Genomic DNA, 16,027 nt, shown 5'->3' on the forward strand with positions numbered 1-16,027 from the left:
AGAAAACCAACTCTTCCCAACACGTTCATATTTATTAAACCTGCACCTACCAGCACTCTTCCTAGTCAGTGCCTCAAGGCTGCATAGCGCCTGTAGGACTAACCTCAGCTATTACATCGTGGATATATTCTGGCAGAAAGGTGCTGAATGTCACAGTGTTTGTCCTTGAGAAGCCAAGACGGTGGATGGGGAGGCAAAATTTATTGACATTGAAAATACCATCCACCTATTTCAAATCGTAACTCTATTAGGATCCTATGTCAAGTCTGTGGAGTGTCTTCTGCTGTGGTAAATACCGGCAGGGTTAGATTTCCTATTGCTGAGCTTACTGAGCTTCAGATCATTTTATTCACCACTAATGCAAGGAGTTTCAAGGTCTCTATGTGGGACATACCTTTTATCTACAATACTGAGGAGATACCAAGAGCTGTGTCTTATGCCTCGAGACAACCAAGACACTTTACTGAAATGCAGCAGGGAGGTAATAACCATGAGTTAGTTTCTAAGACCACAAAATGTAATCTCTAAGGTAAAGCGTGAAAGGTAAGAAATACACAATTTACAATCTCAAAGATTATAAACCTTTCAGAAAGCCAATCTAAAGTTGAAGATTGAGACTTCTACCCTTCCAAGTGGGATTTATTAAAGTAACAGCAGCTCTATACAGCTTTGCCAGCCTCGGGCAGCACTCTGCAAGTCACTCGCATGATCACTGATCTCTGCCAAGATATCATAGACACTGTTTGTTCTGATCCATGGGGAATACCTGCTGGACAAAATGTCATATGTCTTTAAAACTCCTAGTGAGTAACTACATCCTCCAGAAACACAAAGACAAATCACCTCTGGACTCTGAGGCAGCCTGAAATCGCTACAGGACGGGCTTTATTGACAAGAATTAGCTATTCCACAGAAATAAAACCAGCAAACGAAGCAACAAGAAATCTTACAAATAAAAAGCCTTATAACAGGAACAATGTCAAGAACACAAAGCAAGCAATTATACAAACAATTGATCTAGCTTTGAAAATAACCCTGGTCAGGGTAGGAGGCTGGGTTAAATGACTTCAAATGATCCTTTCCAAACGAAATCTGTCTGTAACTCTCTGAATTTAAAAACTACAAATGATCCTTTTCAATTCTGTAAGTCACCAGAAAATCAAGCGCTCATCCTGAAGAGACGTCCATTCCCATACCCAAACTGTAAGAGTTTGGCTTGTCAAGTTATAACACAGTGCAGACCAAGTAGTTGGTCCCTATCATAAAGTCAGTATTTGCCAGCAGTTACCTCCTCCCTGGGATGTGAGTTCCCAATATATCTGGAGCAGGAAATACCCCGGGAAGATGCCTTTCCATTGGGCCATCAGCTCTAACACTGGCCTCCTGTTTCCTCACATCCACAAAAGTACTTCACATCTCCGCTTGTGCAGAAATTCCTCTGGGCATGTAAGCATGTGTCCTCAACTTTAAAAGCTGAACTCCTAACAGCTTGGGAAATGTATCAATTATCTAAGCATACTTTCATTATGCATTGCCACAAATGTTTTGCCCAGAATTTTGCTCTGATGGATATATAATCAACGAACTAACTGCAGAGGATCTCTCTGCAGGGATATTTATTCTCACTTTCTTCCTTATCTGCCGTGCATTTGTTATTTCTTTACCCCCTATCCAGACACCAAACTGACACTGTTAATGGTCTCACAAATACTCTAGCAAGAATCCGAATGCAGGCATCATTAACATACAAAGCACCAGGGTTTTCAGAGAAGCAGTTAATTAAGTGCAACTGTTCAATTTCAGTCACGCTGATTTGACAGAAATGATAATTTAGGGCCAAATTACATTCCAGATCCTAGCAAAAGCAGACGAGGGAAGAATCTGGCCCTGCTACACTCCAGCCTGACAGTCACAAATTGAATTCCCTGTGTGCTCAGTGACAGCTGTGCTGAACATTCTGTCAGTGGGAACAAGGTACGGGCCACACGCTGGTTAATACCTTGCAGAACAGACAATTCTGCTGAAGTCAGTAAGATTGTTTCCAAAGCAAGTCTGTGCTGGAGTAACAGAATTGGGTCCCAGCTCAAAATTATCGTGTGAATTTCTTCCCTCCATGGGCAAGGTGTGTTACCTCTTGGCAAGCTGAATTTAGCTCCATCCTTTAAAGCAGCTTCTACTTCACTGTCAGATTGGTAGAGTAATGGAAGAGGAGGAGGAACTGTGAAATGAATTGTCCCAGAAGGTGGTGGTACTTCCAAGCCCTGAGGACAGGTTTGATAGAGCTTTCTTAAGAAACAGCTAGGGTAAAGCTAAGCCAGCGTGGTCCTGCTGCAATGCTGGTAGTTGGACTGGATGATCTCTTTGGGTTCCCCTCCAACTTTGTATTTCTATGATTTCACAGTGGCTACTGAAGAGGGATTTATAAATTTCCACTCCTGCAGACAACTGTTACAGTTAGTACTATGGAACACTTTGCACTTGAGGTTGACAGTTCAATTACCACATGTGGCCACGTGGCGTAAGGAAAGGCTGGGGTCAGAGAAACATTTTCCCCTGGCTTTCGCAACACAGAGGAAGAGATATTTCCATATGGAGCCTGAAAGAAGATGGGACAAAGCCTTCATACCATTTCCTCAGGATGACAGCCACTCAGCTATGCCAGCTTAACCCTCAGAGCTACAGGGGGAGGAAAGCCAAGAATCTGTAACCTGCTTTAATGCCTACCACACATAAAAGAGAGATGGCTACTGGGATGCTCTTCCTCCATGCTATGATCCAGCAGGAGGAGGAAAGGGCAGTTTTCATCCTGCTATACTTGCTGAGCATGGAGAGCAAGCCATGGTCTTCCTCATGGAAACCATCTCCTCAGCTTTGAGCACCTTCTCAACTATTAGTTGTTTTGGTTAGACTTTATGCTACTGTTCTATCATAAATGGACCAGAACAGATTAAATAATGGCCAGTGGAAGCCTGATCCAGACATGAACACAAAATATAGAGATATTAGATAATATAATAGCAAGATTATAAGCAAATTGACCTTTTCATATCAGTAGAAAACCCCTGTAACAATCAATTATCCATTTACTCAAGCATATATCACTCATTTGTTAGCCTTCTGTAAGCTATTTATGAATGAGATTTTCTGCAGCATGACCTTTATTCTGCCTTCTGACACCATGGGTGTCTGAGAAGAACAGTGATCTCAGTCCACAGAAATCAGGTTGTTTAAAGGGATATTGCCACGATAAAGCCTACCTGAATTTTCTGATTGGAGACTGCTTTTCCTGTGCAGTTGCAAGGTGCCCAGAATAATAAATGGGAAAAACCATAATGTTCCAGTTTGTTGAGAACCAAGTCATGAAAAAAGGACAGTCAAAGGTCTCATACGTGATTTTGACAAACTGCGTGGTCCCGACCCAGGAGGAAGAGACGGACAAAATGATCAGAAATCTCCAGATAAGCTTGAGAAACGTGGATGCGCAAGACTGGCATCGTGTCTGTCCTTCAGCTTCTTGGCTGCTGCTTTCTGTGTGCGTTTGTGTTCCTTCTTCTCCTGAAAAAAAAACAGAAAAAGGGAAGAGTTGCACACATGAATGCATTCAAAACAATTCTTGGCAAAATCTCCCCTTCTGATCCAGACACAAACCACTCTTGCCTTCTCCCTATAATTCCTCTTTGTCCCACAAACGCTGAAATCCTGCAGAGAAATACTTCAGTAATACCATCTCTGTCATTTCAAGGGGATAGGAACAAAATACAAACACAATACAGGGGCCTGAGGTAACAGCGTTACGCTTAAGCTGTTGCCACTGTTTGCTTTATCAGCCCTTCTTTCCTTCTGTCAGCCAAACCTCTAGAACAGAGCTACATCCCTGGGAACCAACGACATTATAAAGTCAATTACTGTGCATGTGTGCAACATAAAAGCTATCTGAGCCTGTACATCTGAAGCCAGGACCAAGTTCTTCTTATTCAAGATTTTAACTCAAGAATCACTTTTTTATTTGCAAGCTGGGAGGGGAAAAAGAAACAGTTTGGTGGTTTTATACACCCAAGCGGAGAAAGGCTTTTTTCAGGCAAGTTAGCATATTTACATATTTGAAGTTAAAAAAGGAAACTGGACAAAACTGAAGCTTGGTATGCCTAGAAATAAAGCTCTACATGTAAACAAGGAGGAATCGGAAAGCTGTCGTTTCCCATTTTAGTACAGTACTTTTCAGACCTAATCTGCAGACTACTGCAGATTTCCTAACAGAAGTGTAGAGAATTTAATCTTACTGACTGATGACTTGCTCTCCAGATGCAACCCATGAATCCTATTTTGATTTCACAGATCCCAGCTGAAAACAGCGGATTGAACTGCGTTGGATACTGAGGAGCACTAACACTGCTGCCCCATGAGCTCACATGGCAGCACTGAGCTCCAACCATTTACCCCATTAGACCATATCACATCAGTTTGATAGAAGAAACAGGAGTTCCTTCTAAAAATCATGACCTGCAGCTATTCTTAACTATTACTGTCAATTACCAGTCGCATCAACACATGATGTGATATATATAAGAAACAATATAATTGTTGATAAGAGGAACTATAGATGCACTGCAGTGAGAGCATACGCTGTCTTACATTCAACTTAAATGTGAAAAAGGTACCCTTTCAGACTCAGGTTTACTTTCCTTTTATGTTACTGTTTCTGCTACAGCCATAAAGAAATGTCAAACTGAGGTTCCAAGTTATTACATTAGACCAACATTACATCTAAAAAATGATTCATCATAGCAAGGAGCACATTTGCAATCAAGACTTTTCCTAACCAGGACATGGAGCTTTTTGTAATTGTAATTGTAATTGTATGCTGTATTTTTTTCCTAAAAATAACCAGCATTCAGTGGCTCCATTGTTTAGTGATGAATCAAGAATTTAAATAAAATTACAGGTTTATTAAAAACACGCAGAGGATAATCAGACACAGCTCTGAAAAGGCAAGCATCATTTTAGCATGCTCTTCAGCTGCTGAGAGAAAATAGATACTTTTATGGTACTAATAATGACTGACATGTTCTATTAAAAGGTAAATTACAGTTTATTTGCAAGTTAGAATGGCTTAAAAAGAATATATTATGTAACTTCCACTTGCAGGTTTTCCTGCTAAGCAAAACTACTGTGCAATTAGTCCTCTTCAGCTAACAGTTAAAATAATCATACAATGATAGAAGACTAAAGCACCTTTATCCACGCTTTCTATTTTTCAATTACCAAATAACTATGTAATTGCAGTTACTATGCATGACACTATTATTAGCATTTGACTTGGATTTTACAGTCCCAGGTTTGAATGTTAAGGAAAGGCACAGAAATATACACTTGTTGCAAGTTCTACCTCGGATTAAAAGACCTATGGAAGTTTTAGCCTGATTAAATGTACAGTGGGGACTTTTTGTAAGTGCTTAACGGGTAGGCTTCATCCCATGTAATGTAGTTAGCAAATAATTGTGTATTCAGACTAAACATGCTGTCTAGGGCCCCTTTATATTTAATGATAATGGACAGGCATGGTGAGAAGGTAACTGATTTCATCCTCATATATCTAACCCCATTGGAGGCTCTTATCTTTCCCCCTAGACGAGATATTTACATTTAAGTGAAATTGAGATGGATCCTTGGCCAAAGTGACATAGTAGCTTGTTGCTTTCAAAATCCATGGGATGTGCACACCCAAATCTTGGCCAAAGAATCAAAAGGACAAGATAAGAAATATCTTTAAAAATAATTACAGGGCTTGAACTCGAAGACACATGGCAAGCAGGCACACAATTCATACTAAATAGGTTTAAGGATTTCCAAGTCATGAAGCTGGGGCTGGATTGAGCTAGAAAGTAGCACTTGTGTTCAGATACCGAATGATATGCTAATGAGGAGAAAACAAATTGATCAGCCAAAGTGGATGGTAGACAGCATTTTACAATTAGCAAGGTGGTAGAAATCCTTGGTGTCTGCATTTAGTTCGGTCTAAAACGCACCTTACTTACCCTGTCAAGAGCACAGAAACAATCTGAGAACTCAACAAGGATGAAAAGACAGGGAAAGAATGTGGATGACACTGCAGGTGACACATGGAGAAGGCACTGGTCGATGGCAAACTGTGTTGAAAGGCAGCTAGCAGAAATACCCCTGCACGGTCTTTTTGTCTATAATTCTTGCTTATGATGTCTTTGTGACAAGATGGTAACAGAAAAGCCTTTTGCTTTCGTTTTTCAGAAGAGTGAGATGAGGAAAACCAAAGCCTACAGCTTTTTTCCCCGAACTCTTTTGACTATTTGGCAACTACATCCTAGAAAATAATATTCTTTACATTTCTTTACCTACCTGTCAGATCAGTCCTACTTAGACCTTACTGATGAGGAAGGGAAGATCAGGATAAAAAGGGAAATTAAAAAATGCAAAATAGATGTTTAGAAGAGTATGATGTCAAGGCACTACTCTTTTCTCAAGGGGACCAAAGTCCTTTCTTAGAGAAGATGGATTCTGATTTTGGATGTACCCTAGTGCCAGCATGCAGAGAGTTATTTCAACCTGATCTCTGCAAAAATGAGAATAAATTGGTTTTCTGGTATCTTAGGTATGATCTTTACTGCAAAATGCTGTATCGTCCACTCCTTCCAGCAATAATCACCTCCAATATTTTTCTGAGGGTTTCCATCAAGAGAGACCTCCTGGAGTACGAGATCCCTCCATTTTCCAACACAGGAAGAAAATGGCTGACTCTTGCTGCCATCAGTGGTGAAGCGACAAGAGGAAGGTTCATCTCCTGCAGTTCCAGTGTGCAAGGGAGATCCAACCTGTTCTTCCTCCCCTTTTTGCTCACAGTATCTACACAGTCAGTCTTCCAAAGAACTTGGACAGTAAAATTATTTCGGTCATTTAACGGCTCTCTCCTCCTGAACAGTACAATTCAGCAGACTCAAAGGCCTGTGGTTACATATTGTAATTGCTCCCATCCCATCTCTGCTGGTGATGGATGGCCATCGCAGTGAAGAAGTCTGCGTTCACCACACCTACAGGTTCATTTGAGCTAAACTTCTGCAGTAAAGTGGATGACACATTCCTGACAGAAGCCCTGATGTGCAGCTGATTGATGATCTGAACTGTGATGGTCTTCCCTAGGTATCCTTCCACCTGTTGCTCCTTCTCTTCCTCTTCATCAGACCATCCATGGTATGAGCTGAGATTGTCATTGTCTGAGAAGGAACATGGCTGGCTCTTAAGTGTCCTGGTCTCTGGCCAGGCTGAAGCTGAGGAAACATAACCACTTCGTAAAAACTGACTTGTGTGCTAACGTTAATCATCCTTTCAAGACCTTCTGTGCCTACTGCCTTATGATTTCTCAGATATCTAACACATTACATGTTCCTACTGAGGCCCAGGCCTTTTCCTCCCATCCTTGCTTCCTTCCCGCCTAACCCCAGTTTGCACACAGGTACAGGAGGGACTTTCATGTGGCTTTGCTGTTTGCAGCACCGTAAACCAACGTCAACATGCTCGGACTCTGCACCATCTTTCAAAAGACAGACGAAAGAGGCCTTTTGCAGGCATGCTGTGACGCTGGGAATGCGGCTGTTATGCCTACCTGATCTGCTCTGCCTCTCGACTCTGCTGTGCCGACAGATTCCCGAGGGACTTCGATTCTGCAGCTCAAGAATGGGAGCAGCAGAATCTTCAGCAACAGATAGAGGGGAGAGCTGCCTAGTCATGCCTCTGTGTCTGCTGGGGCAGTTGCCTCCTGGCTTGCATTGGATGACAGATGATCGTGAGGCACCTGAGAAGAAAGAGTTTGCATCAGTTTGGCTGTAAACTCCCTGGAGGAAAGCGGAGCTTTCAAACACTCTGTCAGTGAAATGCATACAAACGATTCAGCGGGAGAAAGGAAGCACATTGCAAAAATCAAGGTTTCAGCTCTGGTCAGAATAAAGTAAATAAGTAAGTAAATACTTAATTCTTTCCCCCCTTACAGAAAAAAAGGTGCTGCATGAAAACCAGTCTTCCCCCTGAAGAAATGAGAGCCCTGTGCTGCAGTATATTCTTAGCCCCACGGCTCCATCCATAGGGTCTGAACAGGCAAAGGAATTTGTACTCACGTGGGCCCCTTCCTGAGCACTGACACTGAATCAGGCAAAAGGAGAGGTCACCATTCTCCCTCAGGGTGGCAAGGAGGGCTGAGGAACCACTGCCTCCTAAGGTCAGTGGTGACAGTCTCTCCAGAGGAGAGCTTCCCCTTTCCATCCTCCAGAATGATCCGTGCGACTCTTGTACGGAATGAAGCCATGGCCACTGACAGGTCTTTTGGATGAAGACTTCTGCTAAACCATTGAAGATGCCAGTTTTAAGCCTTTACATGCACCAAATCAGAATCTCCACATCTTCAGAGAAGTAGCTTTTTCTTCTTCTGCTAGGTGCAGACAACGCCAAGATGCTGCGTTTCACACAGAGGCTTTATAGAGGCACAAGGCAGCAGACAAGACCCGGGTGCCAGAAATACCAGTGGTACCCGATGAAAAGTTTGCCAGTGAGAAGAACACCACATTTTACGAGTAAGACCTTGAAGGACTGGATTAAGAACCAGCAAACAACAGAAAAGCGCGCAGTGCTGGAATCTGGCAGACTGAGTCTGCTGATCTTGCATGTACTCCCGAATTTACTGAAGGTGTCTGTGTAAGAGGTCAACACACGAGCAGCGCAAGAGAGTCCTCTTCTCAGAAAGTCAAGATGACAGGCCATTTTGGTAAGTATAAAGGTGTGCTCAAGGCCAGGTGAGATCACCTGCTGCTTGTTTTGCAGCTGCTACTTCAACTGGTGACCATCTTACCTAAACTTACAGAAGACGCATATACCCAGAGCAGCCACTGACCTTGCCATGACTTGGAAGGATTTAATTTGACAATCACACCTATTTCGCACAGTAAAGAATACAAAAATAGACATAAACCCCATCTGTAAGTTGGCAAATGTGCAAAAAATATGGCAGACATCTCAGAGGGCAACATTCTTCGTTGCAACATGAGCTATTCAGGTCCACTTCGTGCAAATAACTCCACGCCAAACAACAATATAAAAGTATACTCTAAAGCAAGGAATGTATTCAAGATTCAAGAAACTGCATGAATCAAGTCAACACTCTTTTGCCGGGGGAAGTTCAGAGGGTTCATATAACCTTCAATGAACTTAAAGCTATATTTGATTCACTAGGTCTAACTACAAAGATCGCAAAGGAAGACATGTATAGAATATGGTATTATACAGAAAAATCTTCTCTCAGCCTATTTAGAGCCTCCAAGGTCAGTTTTTACCTACCAGGTAGACAAGCAACTGAACCAGCCGCTAAGCCCCTAGAGATGATCTTTCGCAAAGATGCTCTTCCCTTTCTCCTCTGTCCAGTATGAGGGAACTCTGACACAAGGAGGATGCCCAAGTCCAGGTCCCACCTTGCCACATAGTTCTGCAGATCCAACCAATGCAGTATACAAGCCACAGTCTATGACAGTAGACCCACAAAAGTCGACTCTGAAGGATTAAGACCTATGTGATGTGACCTATGTAAAGCATTACTCTTTACATAGCTTTTTAGAGCCTACTGGATATTTTCAGACCTTCAAAAAGCCATTCATCGTCATATATTTTCTTTTTAATGGAGAAAATCATGATCTAACAGCCACACAACTCCCCCCATGACTTTGTTCTACTCATTTCGTAACTCCTCCCACTTGTAACAAACAAGGATAACATTACCTACTTTGTACACATCTTGCAAGTCACTCTGAGGTTGAAAAGTACATTAGAAATGGCAGCCCTAGGCCATTCATCCCACCACTAGCAGCATAACACCTTTATTTGACAGCTGAAAGTTAGTTCCAGCCTCCACGAGATTAAGACAATCAGTACTTTTTGTGCTAAATATTCAAAAAGGCACTTACAAATTTTCAGGTCTCCAACTTACAGAAGTTTTATTTTCAGAATGCGTTTGCTGACTGCCTGTCCTTAGAGAATCAGCCACCAAGGTGCCTCTGCCCAAACCACCGCTCACTTTGATATGCATCATTTAAAGAGATTTCATTAAGTTGAAAGACACATGGTACATCTCAATTCAGATATAATTTAGAACAAGATCAAGATTCACATTACACTCAGCAGAAGTCTAGCAGATGATCCGCAACCAAAATTTCAAGGAAACCTATTTTTCCTCACATGCTAAAAGAGCTCCGAGTTATTTATATCTGGTACAACAAAGCAGCATCAATCTTTTCCTGTACATTGAGAAACTCAGCAGTTGAGACCAAAACTGCATTTCGAGACATTGCATTTAATCGAAAGTCACTGCTTGATTTACTGAATTCTTCTTCCCTTATGCTTGAAAGCAATCAGATGGCACAGCAATTTATCAATATTTCATTGTTACAGCTAGAAAGCCTGGGCCATCTAATGCTACTGAATCTGAACATATTTTAAGGATATACTTTGACAGGGAAGGTGAACAGATATATGCTGGGCTAACTTAGCCAAACCTGGTATCAGCAGCAAGGACAACAAATCACCATTTACACACTATAGCAGTGAAACCTCGCACATGTGCCATGTTACCCCACATGAGAGGAAGGGAAGGCAGAACTCACGTAATTCCAGTTCTTTGTCTCACACAGCAATTATCGGCTATCAAGCAGGGATCCAGTAAGATCCTCCAAATTTAGAGAGATCAAGAGCAGCATTTTCCATTGAACTTCCGTATACCTTCATAAATTCCACACGCTTATGGAGACCTCATGGTCTCAGGCAGTGAGTCCATGTCCTCTGCGGAGAGGACAACAGCAGGGTGCTGCCACAATTTGCCACGTGTAAATGGAAAAGCAACCATGTGCTAAAAAGGTACCATAATACACCTCCTCCAGAGCGAAGGAGTGACACTGCTTGGGTTGGATTCATTTGACTTATTTCAGGTGTCAACCTCAGGATGAGAAAAATAGTGCCCTGGGACTATCTGCATCTCCCTATGACTATACAGGGAATCACAGAATCATAGAATGGTTTGGGTTGGAAGGGACCTTTAAAGGTCATCTAGTCCAACCCTCCTGCAATGAGCAGGGACATCTTCAACTAGATCAAGTTGCTCAGAGCCCTGTCCAACCTGACCTTGGACAACCATTCTGAGCAGAGATGTTTACACTGGGTGAGACTTTTTACCTGACTACTCTACCTGACCTTCTTTTAACCTGACTACTCGATGCAAGGTTGCACAGATATCTGTAACTCACTGTGTACAGAAGCCTCATCCAGTTTCTGTAGACTGACACAGGCAATGCCGAGCATGAACACAGTTCGTGGCTTTAGCAGAGATAAATCACAGGCTGAGAATGAATCTACATTTTGGCCATCATTTGATATTTTAAGGGAATGCTACTGGAAGATATTGGGGGAAAAACTAACAAACAGGAAAAACCTTGCCAGACTGCCAGATCTTGCTGCTAGAAGTGTTCCTTCATTACTTGGAGGTTCTAATAGAGTGTCAAAGCAACACTCAGCCCATGGGATGGACAAAGGAAGAAAGGGAGAACGAGAAAGGACCACACATGGTCCTATCAAACACGTCTTAATGAGTCAAATCCATCTGGATGACTTTTCAATCATTAATGGATAAAAACAAACCCCTGCTCTTTCCCATTTTTTAAGATTGTTTTTAGTTTATTATTCTGATTCAGCAAATCTTTTTCCTTGCCCTGCAAACGTGGATGCTTTATAGCATAAGAAGTAAGGCCATTTCTCTGCACACGGAAACCAAAGGGAAACCAGCAAGGGGAACCCGTCGCTTTCCATATGCTTCTAACAAAGTCCGTCCTTGTCTTGCATTAATTATTATATATTTATCCCAATGCAGTTCAATTTAGCAAGGTAATTATGCTTGTGACTAACCTAAACCACATGATTAATATCACTTAAGTCCACGCCTTTTCACGTTCTTGAACACCATTCCGAGTCCCGGCTGCGGGAGGACGTGACCACCATGCGCTGCTGCTGCTGTGTCCATTCAAACCAGGAACCAGCAGCACATGCCTTGTCCTGACAACCATTTTCACCATCCATCTGTAAACTATGGGCAGTTCCCTCGCCCCTTGACCCTCTGGAAGATGCGATACATGACTTGTGGCTTTTCGTTCATATACAGATTTCCATATGCAGCTCACACAGTGAGAAAATACATCCTCACCTTGGCTAGAAAAATCACTTTGTTATTTTGCAGGGGGCTTGGAGAGAAGGGATTATGCTTTGAGGTTCAAAACCAATTCTTTTCAGATTATCATCATGGATATGACATATTTAGCATGTGACAGCTTGGAATACAAAAAAACTCTATGCCATTTATTTGGGACAACTTTTCTGGTCTCAAAGTTGTTACTAAAAACGGATCACATGGACTGCCAATAGAATAATCAATGCAACATAAAAATGCAGCCCTGGAAGTAATTTTTATGGCCAGGTCATCACAGAATTGATTTTTTCTTTTTCTTTTCTTTTTTAACCAACTGCCCTGATGGAAATATAGAACCTCTCAAACAGGTAACCGAATTCCCTTCCGAAAGCCATCCGTGCATTCACAACACTGGATTACCGACATGAAGTGTTGGCTTATTTAGAGCCAGCAACATCTGGCTTGCTGGTATGTGCCAGAATACATACTTTTTTTTTTTTGATTACACAACTAAATCAAAGGTTAAATAGGTGATGTAAATGAGCTTGACAGTTTCTTCGTATTATGTTCCCAAAGCCTTGCAGAGCAGCAGTCACCTGTGGCTACCACTATAATCAGGAGAGAGACCAGCTTTTCCAAAAAGTCAGTCAAGGAATCTACAATCTACCTTTTATTCATTCAGTATTAAAATATGCTTATTTTACCGTGTCCTCAAAATCTCAGCTCCTAATAGGTCATTGGTTTTGCGTTGACAAAATGATGTCTTCATACCACTACCGCGGAAACAATTGCTGGCTTTTGACAGATGGATGGAGGTAGAAGCCAGTCTGGTGTTATGTGGAAAGTACGTCAATTGAATGTTCCTGCTAAATTGGGCACCGGTGAAAGAATTGACAACATTTCCTTTACGCTGTAACGTTACCTGTTAAGAGTGAGCATCCGCGGCGATGAGGGACTCGCTCACACATCACAAGCCTATTGCTTCCAGCAGCCTGTACACACGCTGGCGTTGGTAACAGCCAGTTCATGATCATGAGGGCTGGAGACTTTTGCAATGAAATCCTGGTCCTAATGCTGCACAGTAAGGAGAAGATGACGTGAATTTTGTGGCCAGGGAAATATCAGATGCACATGGACCTACGGGAAAGGGGACTGAGTTGCACTGCTAGTGGTAGAAGTGAAGGGAGCTTATTCTGTCCATTTTACAACAATAAAACCTCATTAAGTTGGATTAGCCGTGGCTTTAATTGGATTGTTTGCTACTGTTAGCATAGAACTGGGGGCCGGGCTATCCAACACCATCAATCCGACGGCAAGTTAGGTCCATAGCTTATTTTATTTCAGCCAAAGGGACTGCCTCTAAAATCAAATCCTGCCCTTCATTACACTGGTGTAAACCCACAGCAACTCAGTACAATCAGCCAAGCTGTCTAGGCATACACTGATGTACCTGAAGATAACAGCTGACCTGGGAAGTTAAAATTGAAGGGCAAACTCTTCCCAGCTTTTAATGAGTTCAGAACCAGCAGTTTGACTCAGGACATGAAGCTGTAATTACATTTATTAAAACCAAGCAAACAAACAATAGGGAGGATGCCTTTGCAGACAGTGTGCTACACAGGTTTGAGGAATAAGCATCTCTTGTTCAGTGAAGAAAATCATTTCACCATGTCTCAGATGTTTGGAGACGATGTTCTCCATTTAAACACATCCTTCCGAGACACTGCAATGGTCTCTGTGTTATTAGAGTCATGCACATATGTGCATTCAGAGTAATGCCTTGTTCATTATTTGCTTGTTGTGGAAGTTTTTATGTCTGAAGGGGACGAGAAGGTTAAAACAATTTTTTTTTTGTCCTAGGGGAAAAAAAGATTTTCAGATTTTAATGAAAAACAAGTGACTCAGTGATGGTGTACAGCATTTCTCTTGTACTATGATTAACTGTTGTCAAGAGCAGAAAGCAAAAAAGCAGGTATTTTTGTTGTAGTTCAACAGTGACATCCATCAGCAATTTCTGCCAATTATCCCTTCAGTGTCTGTACACAGCCGTTCACTTCCAGTCAGCAGACAGCAACTTCACTTACAATTAGAAATCTCAACAACTTACACGTGCCCTCCTATCCTTGCAATAAAGTGAACAAAGAGGCAGCAGAGGGAGTAAATAACTTAAATTTCACATCTTATAACTAACTTAGTGCCTGATCAAGGGATGTGTCACTCTACACCCTTGCACCCAATTACCCTTCCAGATGAGCAGTTCCAGCCTAATTGTCAGGGGAGGAAATCCAAGTTAGACAGTCAAAAGAATCCCCCCCCATACACACCAGTCATGTCTTGTGCTTAGGTACCAAATGCCACCCACGCGGCTTCCCACCGCCCACTCCTCTGACCACCGCCAACGCACTGCACTCCAGATCGGAGCAGACCCTGCAAGGGCAGTGCCACGGTCTCTCCCTTTTACACCACCCAACATCTGGGGAAAGACCACCCTCACATCCCACATCACACATGGGGAGAAGGAAAGCTCTGACCACAGTGACCATAAAGTGCACGAAAAATGGTCTCACAGCAGAGACAAATGACAGAGATACTTGTCAGGGATGGTCAAGGTGTCTCTGACTCTGGCTTAGAGGAGGGATGACACAGATAACTTCCTAAAGTCACCTTCCAGCCCTGCATCTCCTTGGCTTTATGATGGCAACGGTGTTGGGACCTAGTCCCAAGGTGCTAACTTCTCCTGATTTAAGATCTAGACTGCTGAACAATAAGGCCATGGACCTTGATTCCACTTATAACTAAGTTCTGGAAAAGAAGCACAACAATCTAAACCAATATATAAACAGCAAGAAAACCTGACAATAACTGGATAGACTGAGGATGCGCCATTAAATCAAAGAATCATGGAATCATAGAATCATAGAATCATTAAGGTTGGAAAAGACCTCTAAGATCATCGAGTCCAACCGTCAACCCAACACCACCATGCCCACTACACCATGTCCCTAAGCGCCTCATCTACACGTCTTTTAAATACTTCCAGGGATGGTGACTCCACCACTTCCCTGGGCAGCCTGTTCCAAGGCCTGACCACTCTTTCAGTAAAGAAATTTCTCCTAATGTCCAATCTAAACCTCCCTTGGCGCAACTTGAGGCCATTTCCTCTTGTCCTATCGCTTGTTACTTGGGAGAAGAGACCAACACCCACCTCGCTACAACCTCCTTTCAGGCAGTTGTAGAGCACGATGAGGTCTCCCCTCAGCCTCTTGTTCTCCAGGCTAAACAACCCCAGTTCCCTCAGCCGCTCCTCATAAGACTTGTGCTCCAGGCCCTTCACCAGCTTCGTTGCCCTCCTCTGGACACGCTCCAGCACCTCCATGTCCTTCTTGTAGTGAGGGGCCCAAAACTGAACACAGGATTCGAGGTGTGGCCTCACCAGTGCCCAGTACAGGGGCACCATCACCTCCCTGCTCCTGCTGGCCACACTATTTCTGATACAGGCCAGGATGCCGTTGGCCTTCTTGGCCACCTGGGCACACTGCTGGCTCATGTTCAGCCGGCTGTCAACCAGCACCCCCAGGTCCTTTTCCTCCGGGCAGCTTTCCAGCCACTCTTCCCCAAGCCTGTAGCGTTGCCTGGGGTTGTTGTGGCCCAAGTGCAGGACCCGGCACTTGGCCTTGTTGAACCTCATACAGTTGGCCTTGGCCCATCGATCCAGCCTGTCCAGGTCCCTCTGCAGAGCCTTCCTACCCTCCAGCAGATCAACACTGCCGCCCAGCTTGCTGTCGTCTG

The 16,027-nt window shown here is 43.0% G+C and overlaps 1 protein-coding gene across 2 annotated transcripts in view; it reads right to left on the reverse strand.

Annotated features, from left to right (window-relative positions):
* SLC35F4 (solute carrier family 35 member F4) overlaps positions 1-16,027 on the reverse strand; it is a 137,027-nt gene that overhangs the window by 16,217 nt on the left and 104,783 nt on the right. Inside the window, exons 2-3 of one of the 2 annotated variants that reach the window (XM_075152463.1) lie at positions 7,634-7,822; positions 3,258-3,552 (exon numbers count right to left, since the gene is read on the reverse strand). In XM_075152463.1, coding sequence (XP_075008564.1) covers positions 3,258-3,552; positions 7,634-7,822 — 484 coding nt within the window. Of the gene's footprint in view, positions 1-3,257; positions 3,556-7,633; positions 7,823-16,027 lie in introns of both variants that reach the window. The other variant, XM_075152462.1, reaches the window with a different exon arrangement.

Source organism: Calonectris borealis, chromosome 5 (genome assembly GCF_964195595.1).
Source record: "Calonectris borealis chromosome 5, bCalBor7.hap1.2, whole genome shotgun sequence".
NCBI lineage: Eukaryota > Metazoa > Chordata > Aves > Procellariiformes > Procellariidae > Calonectris > Calonectris borealis.